At 36.6% G+C, this 21,735-nt stretch overlaps 2 protein-coding genes and 1 long non-coding RNA gene across 3 annotated transcripts; 1 reads left to right on the forward strand and 2 right to left on the reverse strand.

Moving 5' to 3' along the window:
• Positions 1 to 489: 489 nt before the first annotated feature.
• On the forward strand, positions 490 to 21,726 carry LOC144195721 (uncharacterized). Its single transcript, XR_013326146.1, has 5 exons — positions 490 to 615; positions 2,365 to 2,518; positions 8,004 to 8,168; positions 20,567 to 20,667; positions 21,573 to 21,726. It is a non-coding gene; the product is annotated as an uncharacterized LOC144195721 (long non-coding RNA).
• Positions 4,506 to 6,999, reverse strand: LOC144195584 (bone morphogenetic protein 10-like). The gene is made up of 2 exons (XM_077715316.1): positions 6,391 to 6,999; positions 4,506 to 5,845 (listed from the first exon to the last, which is right to left on the reverse strand). Exons 1-2 carry the CDS (start codon positions 6,791 to 6,793, stop codon positions 4,815 to 4,817), a joined length of 1,434 nt encoding a protein of 477 aa, XP_077571442.1. The 5' UTR covers positions 6,794 to 6,999; the 3' UTR covers positions 4,506 to 4,814.
• On the reverse strand, positions 9,490 to 20,739 carry LOC144195720 (rho GTPase-activating protein 25-like). The gene is made up of 11 exons (XM_077715533.1): positions 20,620 to 20,739; positions 13,631 to 13,839; positions 13,231 to 13,318; positions 12,917 to 13,030; positions 12,474 to 12,678; positions 11,514 to 11,646; positions 11,363 to 11,436; positions 11,127 to 11,248; positions 10,847 to 11,001; positions 9,992 to 10,488; positions 9,490 to 9,741 (listed from the first exon to the last, which is right to left on the reverse strand). Exons 1-11 carry the CDS (start codon positions 20,681 to 20,683, stop codon positions 9,561 to 9,563), a joined length of 1,842 nt encoding a protein of 613 aa, XP_077571659.1. The 5' UTR covers positions 20,684 to 20,739; the 3' UTR covers positions 9,490 to 9,560.
• Positions 21,727 to 21,735: the final 9 nt, after the last annotated feature.

Here is a 21,735-nt window from a genome sequence, read left to right on the forward strand (position 1 = left end):
ACATTACATAAATAAATAACTAAATTAGTACATTACATAAATAAATAAATAACTAAATAAATACATAAATGAGTACATTACATGAATAAATAACTAAATGAGTACATTACATAAATCACAAAATAAGTACATACATAAATGAACTGATAAATAACATAAATAAATTAGATGGAAAAAGTGAGTACATCAAATAAATAACTAAATAAATACATAGCTAAATACATTACTAAATGAATAAATATCTAAATAAATACATTGCTAAATACATTATTAAATAAATATCTAAATAAATACATAGCTGTAAATAAACAATTAAATAAAACTAACAACTAAATAAAAAAATAAACAGATAATGGGGGGAAAACTAAATAAAAAAATAATAGATAACTAAATAAACACAACACAAATCTGTTTTGACAAGGTTGCTAATAATATTCTTTTTGTATTTTGTCTTTTTTTTTAGTGTTCTTTATTGCTGGGAGTTGTGTGGTGTAACAATGCAAAGCCATTACCAACACCTGCAGCCTGTTAGGACCACACCTGGGACAATTAGCTGTTTTTTGCTTACCATGCCATGGATCAGACGTCTCCTTCAATTCCCCTACTTACTTTAAGGTTAGATATATATTCTTTGTCATTGTTTTTGAATTTTATGTCCTATTTATTCATAGCTTTTGCCTTGGTTCATGCTGTTGTTTTAATTCAACTGTTTTTATCCTCATAAATATCACTATACTATACTATGTATTATATTCCACTGCATTCAATGGCTTGCTGTTTTAATAACAGCCATTACGTTTTGTTCCTGCAAATGTTTTTATACCAATTGGGGTTTTTTTCCACATTAATTGCTCCATCCAAACATTTCACAATAGTACACACATCTGCTTTGTATTTGTAACTCGTTCAGTAAGCTTCCCAACTTTTCACAATGCAGAGTCCATGGGAATTGTTTAAAGATGTCTGGATGTGTTGTACAGTCCTGCTTGCATAGTCAGCAAGTCCATGTTTTCTTTGGGGAAAAAAAAGGAAAAAGCTAGAGAAGAGTGCTGGGTGGCGTTGTGAGTGAGAGATGAGATGATAAAGCGGAAATGATCATTAGAGGCCCGACGTCAGAAGCAGGGCGAGCCGCGAAGCCGCAAAACTGCGGGACTCCAATGTTCTCTGTAGATACACGTCCACGGCCGGATGCCCGTTTAAAGACCTGCAACATTATGGGACATTAGACAGTGTACATTGCCTACTCCTCCCTTTGTTTACTCGCCGTAAGGTACAAATGGATCACGTAGGCCAGGGGTCGGGAACCTTTTTGACGAAGAGAGCCATAAACAATTCATAATTTCAAACATTATTCCTTGAGAGCAATACTCCAGAATTTAAAAGTAAAAATACATGAAAATGTGAGCATTTATCATTCATTTTAACCACTTTGAAAGTTTAAAAAAGTCTGAATTCTTTTGAGGAAATGATTTGACTGTTGCTAATCAATGAGTATCAATGAGTGCATGCAGAAGAGTATAATAAAAGAAAAAATATGATTTTAAAAATGTTATTCCTTGTGAGCCATACTACGAATTTAAAAGTCAAAATACATACATGTAATCGAGTGCCTTATCAATTTCTTTTGTAATTTCACCACTTTTAAAGTGAAAAAATGAATATTTTTCAAAATACTCTTATGCTGTTGCTAATCAATGAGAGGATGCATTCCAGATGAGTATACTGCAAAAAAAGGAAGATTAAAGCAGTTCTAGATGTAATATCTCACTTCTGTTGACAGTGATTTCCATATTTTAACTCACAGGTTAGCAAAGAGCCAAATGCACTCATTAAAAGAGCCACATGTGGCTCCTGAGCCATAATTTCCCTACCCCTAACGTGGGCTAAACTTTCCAAGGCGAAAAAGAAAGTGTCATAAAAATGTCAAGGGCTTGCCAGGGCTTGTTATCATTTGAGGAAATAAGAAACACTTTCCATTTCAATCTGGCATCTGTGAAAGTAGCTCTTCACTGACAAAGGCCAGATTCCATTTCAAACCACATTTTGTAAATATTCAATTAGGGAGCTTGCCTTATCTCTCTTCAGCCGTGTTAGAAATATTAACCTTCTGGTCTGCTACTATTTATAGCTTTTTTTCCAACGTCATTCCACACACTGAAAATAAATCTTTTTTATTTTAACTGATGAGGGTCATTCACTACTATGGCCCTCCAGATGAAATAGATTTGACGTTTATTGGCCACTTAGGATCAAGATTTAATACCATTTTGCATTGTTATGTTTGGGCTTTTTATTGGAAAAATGTTAAATGCCTGTTGTGAAGAAATTGCTCTAACACAAACATTGTTTTCTGTTTTTTTCCAGATCCAATCAAGATGGGAGCTGGGTTGATATAACACTTGGAACAGGTGTGAGCAAACTACGGCCCGCGGGCCAAATCCGGACCACTGGGCCTTTTAATCCGGCCCGCCGACGTTGTCCAAATATTTTAATGACATAGAAGCAAGTTGTCCAGCCAGTAAGTAGTCTATTTTGTTGTTTTAATCCAAATATTTTCCTCTAAGTGACAATTGAAGTGTTTTTAATAATGACATGGTTAAAAAAAAAACAATGGGCGTTTAATGTGTTGTTGCCCACGGCAACCAGTGAAAAAATCCATGGGAAATATTTTTAAATGATAAAATATTAGTTTGCCATTTTAATTTATTTTCAAATTGCACTCTTCTTATAGAAATATGCTCTAATTGTAGGATAAATTTCCCCAGGTATGTACCATAAGATTAAGTTACTACTACAATTGACAGTACCACCTTGAAACCAGTAATTTGGAACTAATGTGAATGTTTATTTAGCTCTTTTGTACATAATTTTATTTATAATCAAGGCATATCCTTTCAGAATACTTTGAAAATCAATCATCTTAGAACTATGTTTAGTTTATTATAGGCAGAAAGGGATTTGAAAATAGCTGCTGTTTTACATTAGTCCAAACTTTTTATGGTCTGCTTTAATATGCTGCAGCTGCGACATTATTTCACCAAAAATTCTTGAATATCTTCAATATATACTCTTTGAAGGCTCAATTTCATGGCACTGTTTCGGACAATGGGCGGAGCTAGAAAAATATTTTTGGGATGGCGACATTCTATACTTGGACAGATTTGTCAGATTGAATGCACAAAGTGGATCACATCCTTTATTTACAACATTATTGTGCGTTTATAAAAGAGCAAGACAAAATTGCATTCTGTCCGGATTGGACAGATGTTTGACAGCAGAGCAATATTTAAATCATTTGAACAACGTTTTCTATTCCATCATAGCATCACTATGGGCTGCATACAATTCATTTTTTGCCATTAATAGTCTCCCTAATCGCTTTCCCATGCTTCTTTGTTTGGGATTCACGGGTGAACTTTGACCCTAACACGCAATTGGGAAGATTCTTTGCAATCAAATTGTCGAGCCTTATCTCCAGTGTGGAAATATAAATTAAATGACATATAAATACTCATTTAAATTGTAGGAATAATTAATTATTTACCTTTTGGGGTCCAAATGTCTTCTTACAAGCATCACACAGTCTTGTCACATACAACATAGAATATTTTTACATAAAGTTAAGCTGAAAATCTAATTATATCCCGGAAGATTTAAGCTGTTTATCCGTTAAATATTTTTATTGCAGTTAAACATGTAATTTTACTTCCCTCCTATAGAATATTTGAGGACCCTAAAATATTCCAAAATCAATAAACTTGACTTTATTATCAAAATCATGAATACATCTAAGATTTGGTCAAGTTTGCAAGAATAAGGTCAAAAAACATTTGTTATACTGTACATTTAACAAATAAAAAGTCCCTTTAACTTTAAATTTGTCCATATCGGTAAGACTTAACTATTATGTATTTGTTTCATTAAAAAAATAAAATAAATTAGAACAATAAATAGTGTATTTGTTACAAGCAGCAGAGGTATCGAAAGCCTTAATATCGATAGAACTTGGCTTCTCTTTGGTCCATACTTGATAAACATCCCACTGAGGAGACAATTTGATTATAAAAGTGATGTATGACACAAATGAGGGGGCAGGAGGTGCCAGGTCACAAAGGTCAGACAGTTAATATTACGACTTGCCCAAGAATGCAGTCACCTTTAGCCCCTAGTTTGGTCTGGATCCCCCATCCCGCCATTCCAACAATGTCTGGAATGAGGTTGGTTTTTGATCGGTAGTGTTTCTCAGCCCTCGGACACCTTGCTATCACCACGGCTTATTTATGTGTGTTCATCCAGGGTGGAAAAGAAGCAAGTGGGAAACTGTGTTAGGCCAGATAACCTCAACCGGCTTGACTTTAGCGTGGTGCCTACGTATCAGTTGCCTGCAGGAGGCGAACCTGGAGAGTTCAAGTCTTGTCAGGTTGCCCGGAGAAGGTCATTTCGCTACGACGGGGCGCGTGAAGTGCTGATTAGTATTTGTGTCCAGAGAGGAGGCTAAAGATAAGTGGAGAGGAAAACACATGTCCGGCGTTGGGGGGTGGGGAAACCCTAGGCCCACTAGTTCCCACAGCCACTGCACAGTGTTTAGTTAGTGCTTCGTTTTTCGGAACTTGCGGCAATTTTAATCATGATCATCACCTCTGAAGTGTGGCCTGACCTAGCAGCTGCCGTGGGCTACTTCAGATCTGGGTCAAGCCATCGTCTTTTCTGGCAGACATGATAAATAGAAGCCAGATGCACTTCCATTCATAGGATCTCCTTCCAGGAGTCTATTTGTCAAAGGGTTTGAGCCCGATTTGGCGTCGATCTGTCAGTTATCGGCAGCCGCACTCAGCTACCACCATGCCTTCGTACTTGTGCTTATACGTAACCACGCCTGTGTCGTCTAGGTATAAGAGCGAGATGGGATCCAGTTTAGTGGGAACGCAACATGCTCGGGCTGTTTTGTGAGGACTGTTGATGTTTACTAGTGTTTGGACGATGGCGTGTTTGGTAGGCGTGACGTGTTTGGTTAACGGGTAGGTACAAATACCCGAGCACTCGTAGGCCTCGTAATCGCTCGGCGCCAGGATCCAGCTGTCCCATCCGATGTCTTTGAAGTCCACTCGTAGAGGTCGTCTCCCGCAGTGGTCACCTTTGACGTTCCTACGTATGCGAGATGATGTGTCGTAGATCAGGTTAGAACGCATCTGGATCAGGTCTTCTTCATCCGGCTCGGAGTATCCGTCGCCGCCAGACTCGCCCCGGGGGTCTTTTTCCAGATAATTTGAGAGGATGGCGTCCGAGGTTTCGTGCTCGATCATTTCGTTTAGCTCTTCCTTGTCGTCCCGATGGTCGCCGCTTTCATCATCGGAGAAAACGATCAGAAGGGGTTTATGTTTTTCCTTCGCACTCGTGTCGATCTTCATGTCTTCGTCAAATATTCCGTTATGGTTTTCCGTGGAGACGTATTGAGAGTCGCCTTCCACGCTGTCAATGTGGACTTCCAATCGGCGTGTGCTGTCGTCCACAGATTTACGCCACCGCTGGACGGCGGCGGTGAGGTTGAACGCCTCCCAGCCGTTGTCGGTGCCGTATACTTGCCTGGAAGCCAACTCCAATATTTCCGTATGCTCCTTCCCGAACTCGGAGTTGTTGCTACCTTCCGAATTCTCGTTTTCGTCGCCGAGTAGTTCGTAAATTGTGACTTTGCGGTCGACGCCGGCGAAGAGGTGGCGGTCGGTCTGGACCAGAGTGTATAGTCGGAGTTCGGCCGCAATGATGCGTTCGTGATGGGGGACTGATACGTTGAACAGGAGTGGGTGGCGCCTTACTCCGCCAACGCCGACTGTGCTTGGAGAGGAGTCTGGGGAATACAGAGAAAATCACATGAGATTTTTTTTAAGGCTATGATGTATTGGCATTAGCAACACACGCTACGTATAGTAGACGGGCGCGATAATCTATCTTTTTGGTAATTTGAGGCTTTTTCTCTCAGTTCTTATCTAAATCTTTTTTACTAAGTCTGTTTGCTTAAGAATTTATAAGACAAAATTAGCAATAGTAAAACTGAAATGGGAGGAAGATATTAAAGATAGTCTTAATGTGGAATATTTCGGTCTTTCTACAAAATTCTACTTAAGGTCTTGTCTGTTGTCCAAATTCACCCAATTTTTCAATTTTTTTTTAAAGATTTTCTTTCAAAGGATCATCGTTGACCTCATCAAATCACCTTTACATGATGTAACTTTTTATAGTAAATTTTATTGCTCAGGCATATGAATTCATCTCATCAAATAGTAAAATTAGGATTACCATGAAGAATGCACAAAACATAACTTAAAAAAAATCTACTCTTACACCTCATGTCAAACAAATCAGGTCAATTGTTATCAAAAGCCATATCCATACCCTCATTCTTAAAACTGCGGATGATGCTGGCACTGGGCACAGAATTGCGATCATTAGCAAAGCGATTGTAGAGCTCCATCATGTATTCAGGTGGTTCCTCTCGTAAGATTCCAGGTAGCAGTGGAGGAGGACCCATAGCGGACAGATTCAACGTCTCCAACGTCTTCTGCTCTTTCAGGCTTTCCAGCTCCCCTTGCATGATTAAATTGTTCTCCAGCTCCAAATGGGACTGATCCACCGCCCTCCCAAGTCCGGGAATAGGTGGTGGAAGCCTCTGATCGGTGTTGGAGATGGGATTGCTCTGGCTGTAGAGTGGCCCCCGGAGCAACAATATCCAAAATAGCAAGAACAAAGTCTCAGTGCCGCAATTGGTTCCTGGTAGAGAAACCCAAATGCTCGCCATGGAGACAAAAATTGCAGGTATCCAATTTTTTTGGGCTGTCACAGTCAAGAAAAAAAGGGTTTTCAAACTCTGTGAAAAGTGGGATCTTCTGCACTAAGACTTGGATTGAGTTTCATGTACACCTATTGGGCAGAAGGTCCATTGATGGTGGAATAGTGGCGTGTTACGGTCCTTCTTGTCATTAGCGTTGTGTTGTACTGGCTTTCTGTGCTTTGCGCTCCCTTCTGTGGTTTTTCTCCCGGCTTCTTATCAATGATATGGTGGGCTCTGATTTGTGTGTGTGTGGATGTGTGTGTGTGTATGGCTTCCACTTTGTGTGATGCTGAGCGTGTGTTATCACTCAACTTCCTTAATGAGGATTTTGTAAACACTGTCCTGCAGCTTCTTCCTTGTGGAAGTGATTTTTTGTTTGGGTGGGTGCACCAGAGTTGGGTTTTTTTGTTGTTGTTTATTTGCTTTGGAAGTAGAAGAGTTCTGCATTCTGTTGTTGATGCGCTATTGACCATTTACTTTGGATAAAGTATGTCAGTTTGTTGATGTGATTGTGTATTATAGGATTTCAAAATGTTTGCCCGAATTGAATTGAAATGTAATGAGCTGTGAGGCTCAATGAGGGGGAAAGAATGATGTTGACTTTCTTTCTAACTGTGTAGAAGAATAAAAGTGTCAATTGTACTTTTTAACATCAGTAAAGGCTAAATGAATCGGAATAAAAAGATTAATAGCATACTGCCAGAGTTTAATGTGAGTTGCAAAACATTGAACTTCTCCCTCAACTTGCTACAGTTTAAAGCCCCTCTATCTTTTTTAAATGACATTTTAATGTTTCTTAATACATTCCTTTTTACTTGACTTTGTACTTTATACTTTTTACTTTAATGATGAGTGATGAGCATGTTAATACTTTAGTCATTTTTTTCAGTTTCTTTTTCATATGTACTGTTAACGGATGCACTTTTTTATATGTATCGTATCTTGTGCTGACCCGGCCCATCTGTCAAATTTTTTTAAGTCAATTTCGTTCCCGGGCCCAAAAGTTTGCCCACCCCTGGGCTATAAACTAGATCTTGAATGAACAATGTTTCCATGGAATACTAAGCAACTAAGATGTTTCCTTGTCAGATAATAGAATGTCTTTAGCATGGGGAAGAACATTCCTACTCACCATCTGAACACACATGCCAGCTCACAAGTGTCACTCTCATTCCAGAGCTACTTCGCGTGACCTGAAGATACACTGAGATGGGAAGCAATGAGGATTTCCCGCGCCTGCCATTCATCTGCCAGGCTGACACTTGACAGTCGCGTTCTTATCTGCGGAGCTCTCAAACTGCTGTTGCAGCCAACGTCGTACCTTCCTGATGACCCATTCAAGGTTTTTACTAGCAGCCACACACACATTCATACATTTTTTTCTAGTACTTTACCAAAACAAAACACAAAAATCATCACAGTACAAGAAATCAAAGTTCACCTTTCTGGGTATCATTGAATTGTTGCTAGATGGCGTCCATTTTTCATCAAAAACTGTGTTTTTCTTTGTTCATTTCTGCTCGTCACAATTTCTAGAAAAACTTTTACAATTTTGAAATCGCAAATATGACCAGATTTATTGTCCACCATATTTAGAAATATACTTTACGATAACCCTCATTTTAATTTAACGTCCCTAATCCAATTGACATTGTCCAAGCTCGATGGTAAGGACGACCAGTGACTTTGCCAACGTCAACTTTGTTCACTTTATCTTCTCAGGCCTTTATCTTGTATTTTGTCCCTGACAGGAATGTCAGGATATTGCCTCACTGTTTTGTATTTTCTTCAAAAATCTTTTGCGTCACACTCAGACGGATCATTTGTGCCTAATGTTTGGACTGATAGGCGCTCAGTGACAGTAGGAGGCTAAAATAATAGCAAAAACACAACACTTACATTAGCGCTTGCGGTCGAATATGTTAGCACACCTCTGTTAAACCTAGTGATCACAGCAATGTACACACTCCCTACTGTGAGGCTTTTTAAACATTTTCTAGGCTAGTATTGCTGCATCTAGTCATGAGTCTCTGTAGAGTACAATTATGTCAAGACGAGCAGGGTGTTTGTAGAAAGAAAAAGCATTGCCCAGAGAATGAAACCGTGCAAAAATGTAGGCTAGGGATGTCAAATTCAGTTTATTTTTGACCCAAAAAGTTAACCTACTTGCCGACATTGACAGTGATGTCATTTTAGAGTAGTCACAGGTCACTTCTGGTAAATTTTGGATAATTTCCTATTGATTTTGAAGGACTTTGCTGGATAGTTTTTGTTCGTTTGGCGGTTACTGCTAATTTTTGGGCATTCCTGTTGCTTTTGCGGCAATTTAAGTTTTCTTATTAACTCATTAGCTGGCATTGAAGGCGTTGTTTTGACTGCAGGGGGCAAATGAACAAATGTAATTGCAGATTAGTGAGCAAAGATGATTGTGTTATCTACCCAAGATTTCATGTGAGACATTTCATAGAGCTCCAGTAATAGCCCTGCTTCAGTTCCTCCTATCTGACAAGAGCCTTTATTTACACACTAGACGCAATATAAAATTTCTCTTGCTGCAGGAGAAACTTCATTACAAGAAATACTTACTAAACATTTGAAAATATCAATATAGTTAACACCCTAATCCCAAAAAAGCCAACAAAAAAAAAAAACGCCCCACTGGCCTCAGCAGCCACGAAGAAACAATTCACCGAGTCCATGACGAGATGTCGTATCTCCCAACTTTTCGACTCCTTTAACGGAGGAACGCCTGAATGTCCCGCTGCAGTTCTTCATTGCGTCGGTGAGCTTCATCCCGGCTACGCTCTGCGTTTCTCAGGCATATCTCCAAAGCTGACGCCCGCCGACGCTCCGTCTCTAGAGTAGACTGAAGCTCAACTACAGTAGCCCTTAGCTCCTTCAACTCCTGCTCAAAACTGCAAGAAGACACAACAAAAAGCTAGCTCAAATATCATCGATCCAAAAGCCCTTTTGTCCAATGATTGAACAACGTTTGCATTTACTGTCAAATGTGAAAAGAAGCTGCATCAAACCAGGAAAAAACATCCATGGTATTATGGTCTGAACCAACGACAGTCAGCTATGGACCTTCCTAGCCTGAATAGGCCATAAAATGGACTAAACTCTAGCAAATCAGTTAAACTGGAATAGGGTTTGAATCCTCACCTGTCAACATTCTTCTGGCTGGACTTTTTCTTTTCAGTCTCCTGATTGAAACCATTTCCTATCAAGGCATCATCACTCCTTCCCGTCAAAGTAGGCTGGGAGTTCTTGTCAGTCTTTGGGGAGCTTGTAGCAATGAAGGCTCTGATTCGCTTTCCCCTCATCTCTTGGATAGTTGTTGACGAACCTTTTAACAAAGATCCTGAACTGCGCAGATCCAGGATCTTGAAGATGTCCTCTGACAATGCCCCTCTCTCATCTTTTACGGATTCCTGGATACGACCCCAGCGGCTGATGGCGCCTGCCTTTGCCGCCATCCCCGTTAGGGGGCAGTTAAAGTTGGGAAGAGTTTGAGTGCGTTTGCGAGGGCTCCCGGACCAGTCGTCAGAAGATGACACGGAATCTTGCAAGACATCTGGAGTACTGCCGTTTCCTCTGAGAGGGCCTGGACTTTCATCTTTCTCCAAATCAGAAGACTCAGAGAAGGAGGTATCACTCATCTGGAACAGAATTATTCATTTTCCATACTGCTAACCTGGAACGTATCCCAGATAACTCTTGGCACCTGACACCCTGATATGGTCGCCACATGCACGGTCAAATTCATATCCAAGGGAAATTTAGAGTGTCCAATCAGCCTACCATGCATTGCTTTGGGATACGGAAGGAAACTGGAGTACCCGGAGAAAACCCACACACGCCCGGGTAGATCATGCAAACAAGGAAGGATGAGTTTGAACCCTCGATCTCAGAAGCGTAATCAGTCACTGGGCCACCCCATATTTTTTCCATTCTGAAGTATTTTGTAAAGACAACAAAACTTAATCCCAATTTGTGACCATTCACAGGGTTAAGTACCTCAGTAGAACCCCATCCCACAAAATTGCGAGGAGAGTTCTTGTTGCTCTCTTGGTTGGTGGAGAGAGGCGAGGGAGGGTCATCGTTGCAAACAGGAAACAAATCCTCATGCTGACCAATCATTACTGTCATCAACTTCTGGATGTGAGGAGTTGCTGGGAAGAAAATCATGAAGGTCTCACTTATTGAATCAATTCCTTGAACATTCCTTCTGTATTTCACAAGCAAAATGAACGAACACAATGGCGGACAATGTGTGTTGGTCTACGAAAATTGGTACCCTTCATGACTGAAATGGGATCTTCCAATTGTGGTTTCAGCAGGTTGATCCCCACGACCGTAGCTAGGTTCTCCACGTTCATCTTGTTGATGTTGGAATTTAGCTGCACCTCAAATAAGAACCTGTACAACACGAATTGAAGTTATTTTTCCCAATTTCATTCTTATTCTTGTTCAACGAAACTGGAGACTCGCAAGATTGAATGTCCTAGCAAAAAAAAAAAACCTTCAACTCACCGGCAGACATAACTTAGAAGATTATAGTTGACCCTAGGAAGGAGAGCAATCTGTTTCTCCAACTTCTCTCTACCCTGAAAGAACAGACTTTGTGTGAAAAGCAAGGAGTTGACAACAAATCTACATATTACATCGTAAAGGCAACACAGACTTCTTTATTGCCAGAGTCCAACATGTTGGTGCAGTCCAGAAAGTCCTGGTACTGAGACCATGGAACAACAGGTTCAGGCAACTCGCGCAAATACAGCTTGAGCAGCGATGCCACAGTGTGGACATCTGTATCACTGTGGGGAAACCACACATAAAAATGATTATCCACTTGTTAGGGCGTGAGTGACATACTTAATACCAGCTTTGGACCACATGTCTTACGAGATTGTGCAGTAAAGTTAGCATTCTAGGGCATCAAACATAACCGCACATAGAAAACCTTCATGTGTTACTCGTAGGAGCTGCGCAGAAAAACAAAGCTTATCATATTGGGTAAGACATGCGCGCATCCTCTTGCGTACCCAACCAGAACAGGATGTGGTGTCATCTGGTCCTTCTGTTCTCACTACTTTCTTAAACAAGAGTTGTTGGTTTGATTTTGTCTTTGACCAGCGTGTTTGCAAAGTTATTAGGAAGTGTGAAATGCTTAGTAGACTAAAAAAAATAGCTCTCGACATCAATTTGCTTTTCTTTCGGTATTAAGTATTTTTCTCTTGTTCATGCATTTTATTATAGTCAGTTGAGGTAGATTACTAGGATTGAGTCCTTAATTAATCATTGGAGGAAGCACAGTTTGTTTACAGTGTATAGCAGGTGTGTCTAAGATATAGCTTTTCACATAAGGGTTAGGGTCTTATTTTAGGGCCTTTTAGAGTTCCAAATAAGAAGTTCAATGGAGGTTATCTTTTACTATTAGACATTTTGACTACTATGTATACAGTGCCAAACTAGAGTAGACCCCAAGGGTCTAAAGAAGGCCCGTTGCATTTTACAGCAGGACAATGACCTAGAGCAGACGTAAATACTAGTGCGTAAGGACTATTTAGGAAGAATTCTCCCTTTCAATGGAGTGACCAGGACTGTCACCAAATCCCTTATCAGATACACATATTTGTACGACCTGGGGAAAGCTGGCCTCTCTCCTGCATCGAAGGCATCTCTGAATTGTTTGACCGCGTTGTCTTGACCCGGCAGACGGAAGATTCCCTCCTCTTTGAGACCGTGATCTCTGATATATTCCACACACTTTTGGACCAGGATGGGCACCATCTGGGGCCCGAAACGTTGCTCATGGGTCACTGTCTCGCTGAGACTTTTTCCGAACACTGGAGGAGACAAAGGAAACGTTGAACACCGTAGACCAATAATCTCCATGTAGAATACTTATGGATCTCCACCTTTTTACCATGCCCAAAGCGCTTCAAATTCATTCATACACTAATGGAGCTGCCATGCAACCTATTGCCACAGGCAATCTTTCTGAAGACATTTTCTCACGATAATTTGTTCATACAACAACTGACTGCTTTACATTGACCGTAAAGTAATGTGATGTTACCCGACCTCCATTAGGAACGCCGATGGCCCTGCGTAGAGTCCGAAGCCACTCGTCCAATTCAGTTTGAGAACTGGCCATGAAGATGTGAGGACATCGCTCTTTGTCCCCACCTGTAGATGCTATTCATAAGACGGAATGAATGTTCAAGACACAAGAGCAAAATGGAATAATCCCAATCCAACCGTTCATCTGGAGTTCGTTCAACAATTCTTGATGTATATAATGCCACAAATAGGAAGCCTAAAGGTCACCACCCGGATACGCAACTACAAATAATGAGTGAATGTACTTAAGAATACTTCCATGGTGACAATCTTACCTGGTATAATTTCAAAGATGTACTTTCCAGGATCATCTGAGTTTGAGAGGAGTTCGTTGATTTTACTGAACTGAAGCTGGATGAATCCCTGAAATCAAAATACTTACTATGACAGTAACGTGGACAAGTACTCATTGAATGTAAGAAAGCTCCAATAGCAGCAAATCTTTACAATACAATGAGATTTTCATTGTTTTGTATGGAAATGCTATGCCTTAAATCCCTTTTTTAAATGCAAGAGTCGCCAAGAGGCACAAAGTTGGCCAAGTTTGACACTTCTGATTTCTAAAAACGCATTTACGAGTTAGGCAAACATGTGTTTTCAAAAACCAATCCACCATCAATACTTGTAGACACAACAAACTGTCATGTTGTCAAACTCAAAAGCTTAATTTCTTACCAGGGCGGTAGTCTCTCGATCATCTTTGTGGTAAGATAGTGTTCTTCCCCTCAAAACAAGATAACGCTGATGCCAGTTTTTCACCAGTGACTTTTGTTGTTTCTTAAGCCAGCCCGCCTTCAAAGGCTTCTCCATGGACTTGGGTGAGCGTCGTGAGCCCACAGTCGTACCTGGGCTTTGTTCGCCAGATAATGTACGCTTAGAGCGCACTGATGAAACGAGCAAAAACAGTTGAAGTAACTCATAACAGGAAAGAAACAAAAACAGCTGCGTTACTTCTTCTTTTTGTTGTGAATATGCATGAACCAGTCAGATTATCGGTTAAATTTGTTTCATCTCTTGTTTTTTTTAAATGAAAAATAGCCTTACTATACTTTTTATTGAATCAAATACAATTTTAAATTAAAAAAAATTGCCTTACTATATATGGTTTAATTTTTTAAGTGTAAAATAGCCTTATTATACATGGTTTAAGTTTTTAAATGAAAATAGCCTTACTATACATGGTTTAAGTTTTTAAATGAAAGATAGCCTTACTATGCATGGTTTACTTTTTTAAACGAAAAATAGCCTTACTATACTATGTCGTTTTTTGAAGAAAAAAGCCTTACTATACTATGTCGTTTTTTGAAGAAAAAAGCCTTACTATACTATGTCGTTTTTTGAAGAAAAAAGCCTTACTATACTATGTCGTTTTTTCGAAGAAAAAAGCCTTACTATACTATGTCGTTTTTTGAAGAAGAAAGCCTTACTATACTATGTCGTTTTTTGAAGAAGAAATCCTTACTATACTATGTCGTTTTTTCGAAGAAAAAAGCCTTACTATACTATGTCGTTTTTTGAAGAAAAAAGCCTTACTATACTATATCGTTTTTTCGAAGAAAAAGCCTTACTATACTATGTCGTTTTTTCGAAGAAAAAAGCCTTACTATACTATGTCGTTTTTTGAAGAAAAATGCCTTACTATACTATGTCGTTTTTTGAAGAAAAAAGCCTTACTATACTATGTCGTTTTTTCGAAGAAAAAAGCCTTACTATACTATGTCGTTTTTTCGAAGAAAAAAGCCTTACTATACTATGTCGTTTTTTCGAAGAAAAAAGCTTTACTATACTATGTCGTTTTTTCGAAGAAAAAAGCTTTACTATACTATGTCGTTTTTTGAAGAAAAAAGCCTTACTATACTATGTCGTTTTTTGAAAAAAAAGCCTTACTATACTATGTCGTTTTTTCGAAGAAAAAAGCCTTACTATACTATGTCGTTTTTTCGAAGAAAAAAGCCTTACTATACTATGTCGTTTTTTGAAGAAAAAAGCCTTACTATACTATGTCGTTTTTTCGAAGAAAAAAGCCTTACTATACTACGTCGTTTTTTGAAGAAAAAAGCCTTACTATACTATGTCGTTTTTTGAAGAAAAAAGCCTTACTATACTATGTCGTTTTTTGAAGAAAAAAGCCTTACTATACTATGTCGTGTTTTCGAAGAAAAAAGCCTTACTATACTATGTCGTTTTTTGAAAAAAAAAGCCTTACTATACTATGTCGTTTTTTCGAAGAAAAAAGCCTTACTATACTATGTCGTTTTTTGAAGAAAAAAGTCTTACTATACTATGTCGTTTTCTGAAGAAAAAAGCCTTACTATACTATGTCGTTTTTTGAAGAAAAAAGCCTTACTATACTATGTCGTTTTTTGAAGAAAAAAGCCTTACTATACTATGTCGTTTTTTGAAGAAAAAAGCCTTACTATTCTATGTCGTTTTTTGAAGAAAAAAGCATTACTATACTGTCGTTTTTTAGAAGAAAAAAGCCTTACTATACTATGTCGTTTTTTCATAGAAAAAAGCCTTACTATACTATGTCGTTTTTTCGAAGAAAAAAGCCTTACTATACTATGTCGTTTTTTGAAGAAAAAAGCCTTACTATACTATGTCGTTTTTTCGAAGAAAAAAGCCTTACTATACTACGTCGTTTTTTGAAGAAAAAAGCCTTACTAAACTATGTCGTTTTTTCGAAGAAAAAAGCCTTACTATACTATGTCGTTTTTCAAAGAAAAAAGCCTTACTATACTATGTCGTTTTTTGAAGAAAAAAGCCTTACTATACTATGTCGTTTTTTGAAGAAAAAAGCCTTACTATACTATGTCGTTTTTTGAAGAAAAAAGCCTTACTATACTATGTCGTTTTTTGAAGGAAAAAGCCTTACTATACTATGTCGTGCTTTCGAAGAAAAAAGCCTTACTATACTATGTCGTTTTTTGAAGAAAAAAGCCTTACTATACTATGTCGTTTTTTGAAGAAAAAAGCCTTACTATACTATGTCGTTTTTTGAAGAAAAAAGCCTTACTATACTATGTCGTTTTTTGAAGATAAAAGCCTTACTATACTATGTCGTTTTTTGAAGAAAAAAGCCTTACTATACTATGTCGTTTTTTGAAGAAAAAAGCCTTACTATACTATGTCGTTTTTTGAAGAAAAAAGCCTTACTATACTATGTCGTTTTTTGAAGGAAAAAGCCTTACTATACTACGTCGTTTTTTGAAGAAAAAAGCCTTACTAAACTATGTCGTTTTTTCGAAGAAAAAAGCCTTACTATACTATGTCGTTTTTTGAAGAAAAAAGCCTTACTATACTATGTCGTTTTTTCGAAGAAAAAAGCCTTACTATACTATGTTGTTTTTTCGAAGAAAAAAGCCTTACTATACTATGTCGTTTTTTCGAAGAAAAAAGCCTTACTATACTATGTCGTTTTTTCGAAGAAAAAAGCCTTACTATACTACGTCGTTTTTTGAAGAAAAAAGCCTTACTAAACTATGTCGTTTTTTCGAAGAAAAAAGCCTTACTATACTATGTCGTTTTTCAAAGAAAAAAGCCTTACTATACTATGTCGTTTTTTGAAGAAAAAAGCCTTACTATACTATGTCGTTTTTTGAAGAAAAAAGCCTTACTATACTATGTCGTTTTTTGAAGGAAAAAGCCTTACTATACTATGTCGTGCTTTCGAAGAAAAAAGCCTTACTATACTATGTCGTTTTTTGAAGAAAAAAGCCTTACTATACTATGTCGTTTTTTGAAGAAAAAAGCCTTACTATACTATGTCGTTTTTTGAAGAAAAAAGCCTTACTATACTATGTCGTTTTTTGAAGAAAAAAGCCTTACTATACTATGTCGTGTTTTCGAAGAAAAAAGCCTTACTATACTATGTCGTTTTTTGAAGAAAAAAGCCTTACTATACTATGTCGTTTTTTGAAGAAAAAAGCCTTACTATACTATGTCGTTTTTTCGAAGAAAAAAGCCTTACTATACTATGTCGTTTTTTGAAGAAAAAAGCCTTACTATACTATGTCGTTTTTTCGAAGAAAAAAGCCTTACTATACTATGTTGTTTTTTCGAAGAAAAAAGCCTTACTATACTATGTCGTTTTTTCGAAGAAAAAAGCCTTACTATACTATGTCGTTTTTTCGAAGAAAAAAGCCTTACTATACTATGTCGTTTTTTCGAAGAAAAAAGCCTTACTATACTATGTCGTTTTTTCGAAGAAAAAAGCCTTACTATACTATGTCGTTTTTTCGAAGAAAAAAGCCTTACTATACTATGTCGTTTTTTGAAGAAAAAAGCCTTACTATACTATGTCGTTTTTTCGAAGAAAAAAGCCTTACTATACTATGTCGTTTTTTGAAGAAAAAAGCCTTACTATACTATGTCGTTTTTTCGAAAAAAAAGCCTTACTATACTATGTCGTTTTTTCGAAAAAAAAGCCTTACTATACTATGTCGTTTTTTGAAGAAAAAAGCCTTACTATACTATGTCGTTTTTTGAAGAAAAAAGCCTTACTATACTATGTCGTTTTTTGAAGAAAAAAGCCTTACTATACTATGTCGTTTTTTGAAGAAAAAAGCCTTACTATACTATGTCGTTTTTTGAAGATAAAAGCCTTACTATACTATGTCGTTTTTTGAAGAAAAAAGCCTTACTATACTATGTCGTTTTTTGAAGAAAAAAGCCTTACTATACTATGTCGTTTTTTGAAGAAAAAAGCCTTACTATACTATGTCGTTTTTTGAAGAAAAAAGCCTTACTATACTATGTCGTTTTTTGAAGAAAAAAGCCTTACTATACTATGTCGTTTTTTGAAGAAAAAAGCCTTACTATACTATGTCGTTTTTTGAAGAAAAAAGCCTTACTATACTATGTCGTTTTTTGAAGAAAAAAGCCTTACTATACTATGTCGTTTTTTGAAGAAAAAAGCCTTACTATACTATGTCGTTTTTTGAAGAAAAAAGCCTTACTATACTATGTCGTTTTTTGAAGAAAAAAGCCTTACTATACTATGTCGTTTTTTGAAGAAAAAAGCCTTACTATACTATGTCGTTTTTTCGAAGAAAAAAGCCTTACTATACTATGTCGTTTTTTCGAAGAAAAAAGCCTTACTATACTATGTCGTTTTTTGAAGAAAAAAGCCTTACTATACTATGTCGTTTTTTGAAGAAAAAAGCCTTACTATACTATGTCGTTTTTTGAAGAAAAAAGCCTTACTATACTATGTCGTTTTTTGAAGAAAAAAGCCTTACTATACTATGTCGTTTTTTGAAGAAAAAAGCCTTACTATACTATGTCGTTTTTTGAAGAAAAAAGCCTTACTATACTATGTCGTTTTTTGAAGAAAAAAGCCTTACTATACTATGTCGTTTTTTGAAGAAAAAAGCCTTACTATACTATGTCGTTTTTTGAAGAAAAAAGCCTTACAATACTATGTCATTTTTTGAAGAAAAAAGCCTTACTATACTATGTCGTTTTTTGAAGAAAAAAGCCTTACTATACTATGTCGTTTTTTGAAGAAAAAAGCCTTACTATACTATGTCGTTTTTTGAAGAAAAAAGCCTTACTATACTATGTCGTTTTTTGAAGAAAAAAGCCTTACTATACTATGTCGTTTTTTCAAGAAAAAAGCCTTACTATACTATGTCGTTTTTTCGAAGAAAAAAGCCTTACTATACTATGTCGTTTTTTCGAAGAAAAAAGCCTTACTATACTATGTCGTTTTTTGAAGAAAAAAGCCTTACTATACTATGTCGTTTTTTTGAAGAAAAAAGCCTTACTATACTATGTCGTTTTTTGAAGAAAAAAGCCTTACTATACTATGTCGTTTTTTGAAGAAAAAAGCCTTACTATACTATGTCGTTTTTTGAAGAAAAAAGCCTTACTATACTATGTCGTTTTTTGAAGAAAAAAGCCTTACTATACTATGTCGTTTTTTGAAGAAAAAAGCCTTACAATACTATGTCATTTTTTGAAGAAAAAAGCCTTACTATACTATGTCGTTTTTTGAAGAAAAAATCCTTACTATACTATGTCGTTTTTTGAAGAAAAAAGCCTTACTATACTATGTCGTTTTTTGAAGAAAAAAGCCTTACTATACTATGTCGTTTTTTGAAGAAAAAAGCCTTACTATACTATGTCGTTTTTTGAAGAAAAAAGCCTTACTATACTATGTCGTTTTTTGAAGAAAAAAGCCTTACAATACTATGTCATTTTTTGAAGAAAAAAGCCTTACTATACTATGTCGTTTTTTGAAGAAAAAATCCTTACTATACTATGTCGTTTTTTGAAGAAAAAAGCCTTACTATACTATGTCGTTTTTTGAAGAAAAAAGCCTTACTATACTATGTCGTTTTTTGAAGAAAAAAGCCTTACTATACTATGTCGTTTTTTGAAGAAAAAAGCCTTACTATACTATGTCGTTTTTTCAAGAAAAAAGCCTTACTATACTATGTCGTTTTTTCGAAGAAAAAAGCCTTACTATACTATGTCGTTTTTTCGAAGAAAAAAGCCTTACTATACTATGTCGTTTTTTTAACAAAAAAGCCTTACTATACTATGTTGTTTTTTTAACAAAAAAAAGCCTTACTATACTATGTCGTTTTTTTGAAGAAAAAAAGCCATACTATACTATGTGGTTTTTTGAAGAAAAAAGCCTTACTATACTATGTCGTTTTTTGAAGAAAAAAGCCTTACTATACTATGTCGTTTTTTGAAGAAAAAAGCCTTACTATACTATGTCGTTTTTTGAAGAAAAAAGCCTTACTATACTATGTCGTTTTTTGAAGAAAAAAGCCTTACTATACTATGTCGTTTTTTGAAGAAAAAAGCCTTACTATACTATGTCGTTTTTTGAAGAAAAAAGCCTTACTATACTATGTCGTTTTTTGAAGAAAAAAGCCTTACTATACTATGTCGTTTTTTGAAGAAAAAAGCCTTACTATACTATGTCGTTTTTTCGAAAAAAAAGCCTTACTATACTATGTCGAGTATAATTGTATGTAAAATATGTAAAATAGTCGAATTAAATTGTACGTTTTTTAAACAAATAAAAGCTTTACTATGTATTGGCTTTTTAAATTGATTTTTAAAATGTTTTAAGGGGAAAAAAAGCCTAACTTTACATGGTGACGGCTCAGAGTGACAGTAACATTGTTATTCTGTCAACTTCCCCAATGCAAAGCAAATGAACATTCACACTCGCAGCCCTCTTAAAATACACTAAAGCGCAATGTCTCTTTTTAAAATTCACATAGAAATGAAGACCAATCCAACACACAATTCACTCCAAGTCACAGAACTAAGAGGTCACAGCATGTCACGAATAAAACGTATTGCAAAATAACCTGAGGCACGCAGGTGTCTAATCCTTTTATCGTCTTTATCATCTGATTTTACAACTGTCATGAAAATATAAGGTCATAATAGTTAAACATGGAAAAAGTAGGCGGATACAGTTTAGGTCATTACCATTTTACAATTCAACATTTTTACCATGACTGTATTTCTATCTCCAGTTTAATTATATTACATTAAAACATTTTTGGGCAAATTTGAGGTTGTATTGTTTTACAGTCCCTGTATGACAGAAAATTATATATTTTTATTTTTTATTTTCCACAGCCCAAATGTGATATGTCCTACGATCAGTCAAGGCAGAATGGCCATCTTCTTACCAACGCGAGATGTCTCAACTCTGAAAGTGCTGAAATCCCAGTTGCGAGGTACTTTCAAAGACATTATGCCGTCTTCAATTCATCACTCAAGTTACTGTTTCATTTTACACACACACAATCACACGAGTCAGATAGCGCCAATCAAACTTCCTGCTTCCTGTATGTTGTTCTTTCTTTTTTTTTTTCGCCCCAACTCAATTTTTCAAACCTTAATACTTCCTCAAAGTATTTTGCTTTCATGTTCGAACATGTTTTCTCTCAAATTCTTTCGAGGGAATCTACACAAAATGTTTAGGCATCTTGAAATGCTAAATGACACTTAAAACTTGTTATTGGATGCCAATTTGGTTCTCAAGTAAAACATTGTTTCAAGGTCATTTGAGTTTCAAGGTCAATTTTTTTAAGGTCATTTGGGTCGTAACGGCAAAAAATGTTCAAGGTCTGATCGCCCGATTCCTTCGGCCAATCAGAAACAATAACAAATTAACAGTAGACTCGAAGAAAATCACAACAACAACAAAAAACACCGACTGCTTTAATCTTTTTATATTTTGATAAGATAAAGTACAATTTAACATAAAGAGCACAATACTTTTATAGACAAATATACAACACAGGGCACTCACTCCACTGCCTAGGGAAAATATAGCTTCGCTCAACTTTAATTATATTTAAAGTATGTTTTAATGTTTTAAAGTAGTTTTAATGTATAGTAGAATTGTCCTTCACTGCCTTGACAACCTGCCGATTCAAAAATTGGGACATTGAGTCAACAAAGTGTGTTAAAATGGGTTTAAGTCTTAATTTGTCTTGAATTTACATGAGCAGAGCATGGGTGCTTCTCCCTGACCTCTAGTGGTCGCCTTTAACCAAGACATATTTGAATATACTCAAATTTGTGTAGAAATGTTTCAAGTTTTTGATTGTACAATTTGCCAATTCTATCTTTTCAGGTTAAGAAATGCTATTCAGTGACTGAAGGTAGGATGCCATAAGCCTACCTGGTCAACATTTGTGAAGACACACGCTGGACTCACTATCTTCAGTGACTGAGCATATTCTAACAGGTAAAGTGCATTTTCTTTTCAAGCGAACAGCATATCTTAACCTGAGAAG

The sequence above is a fragment of the Stigmatopora nigra genome, chromosome 4 (assembly GCF_051989575.1).
Source record: "Stigmatopora nigra isolate UIUO_SnigA chromosome 4, RoL_Snig_1.1, whole genome shotgun sequence".
NCBI lineage: Eukaryota > Metazoa > Chordata > Actinopteri > Syngnathiformes > Syngnathidae > Stigmatopora > Stigmatopora nigra.

Bases quoted from the DNA above. Each gene is read 5' to 3' on its own strand.
- LOC144195720 (XM_077715533.1), bottom strand. From the start codon at position 20,683: ATGTCTTTGAAAGTACCTCGCAACTGGGATTTCAGCACTTTCAGAGTT. The intron at 13,840-20,619 runs GTAAGAAGATGG...TCGTTTCATCAG, and splicing joins AGTTGAGACATCTCGCGTTG to TGCGCTCTAAGCGTACATTA. The intron at 10,489-10,846 runs GTACTTAACCCT...ATTCTGTTCCAG, and splicing joins TGGGATGGGGTTCTACTGAG to ATGAGTGATACCTCCTTCTC.
- LOC144195584 (XM_077715316.1), bottom strand. From the start codon at position 6,793: ATGGCGAGCATTTGGGTTTCTCTACCAGGAACCAATTGCGGCACTGAG. The intron at 5,846-6,390 runs GTATGGATATGG...TGTATTCCCCAG, and splicing joins CCGCAGTTTTAAGAATGAGG to ACTCCTCTCCAAGCACAGTC.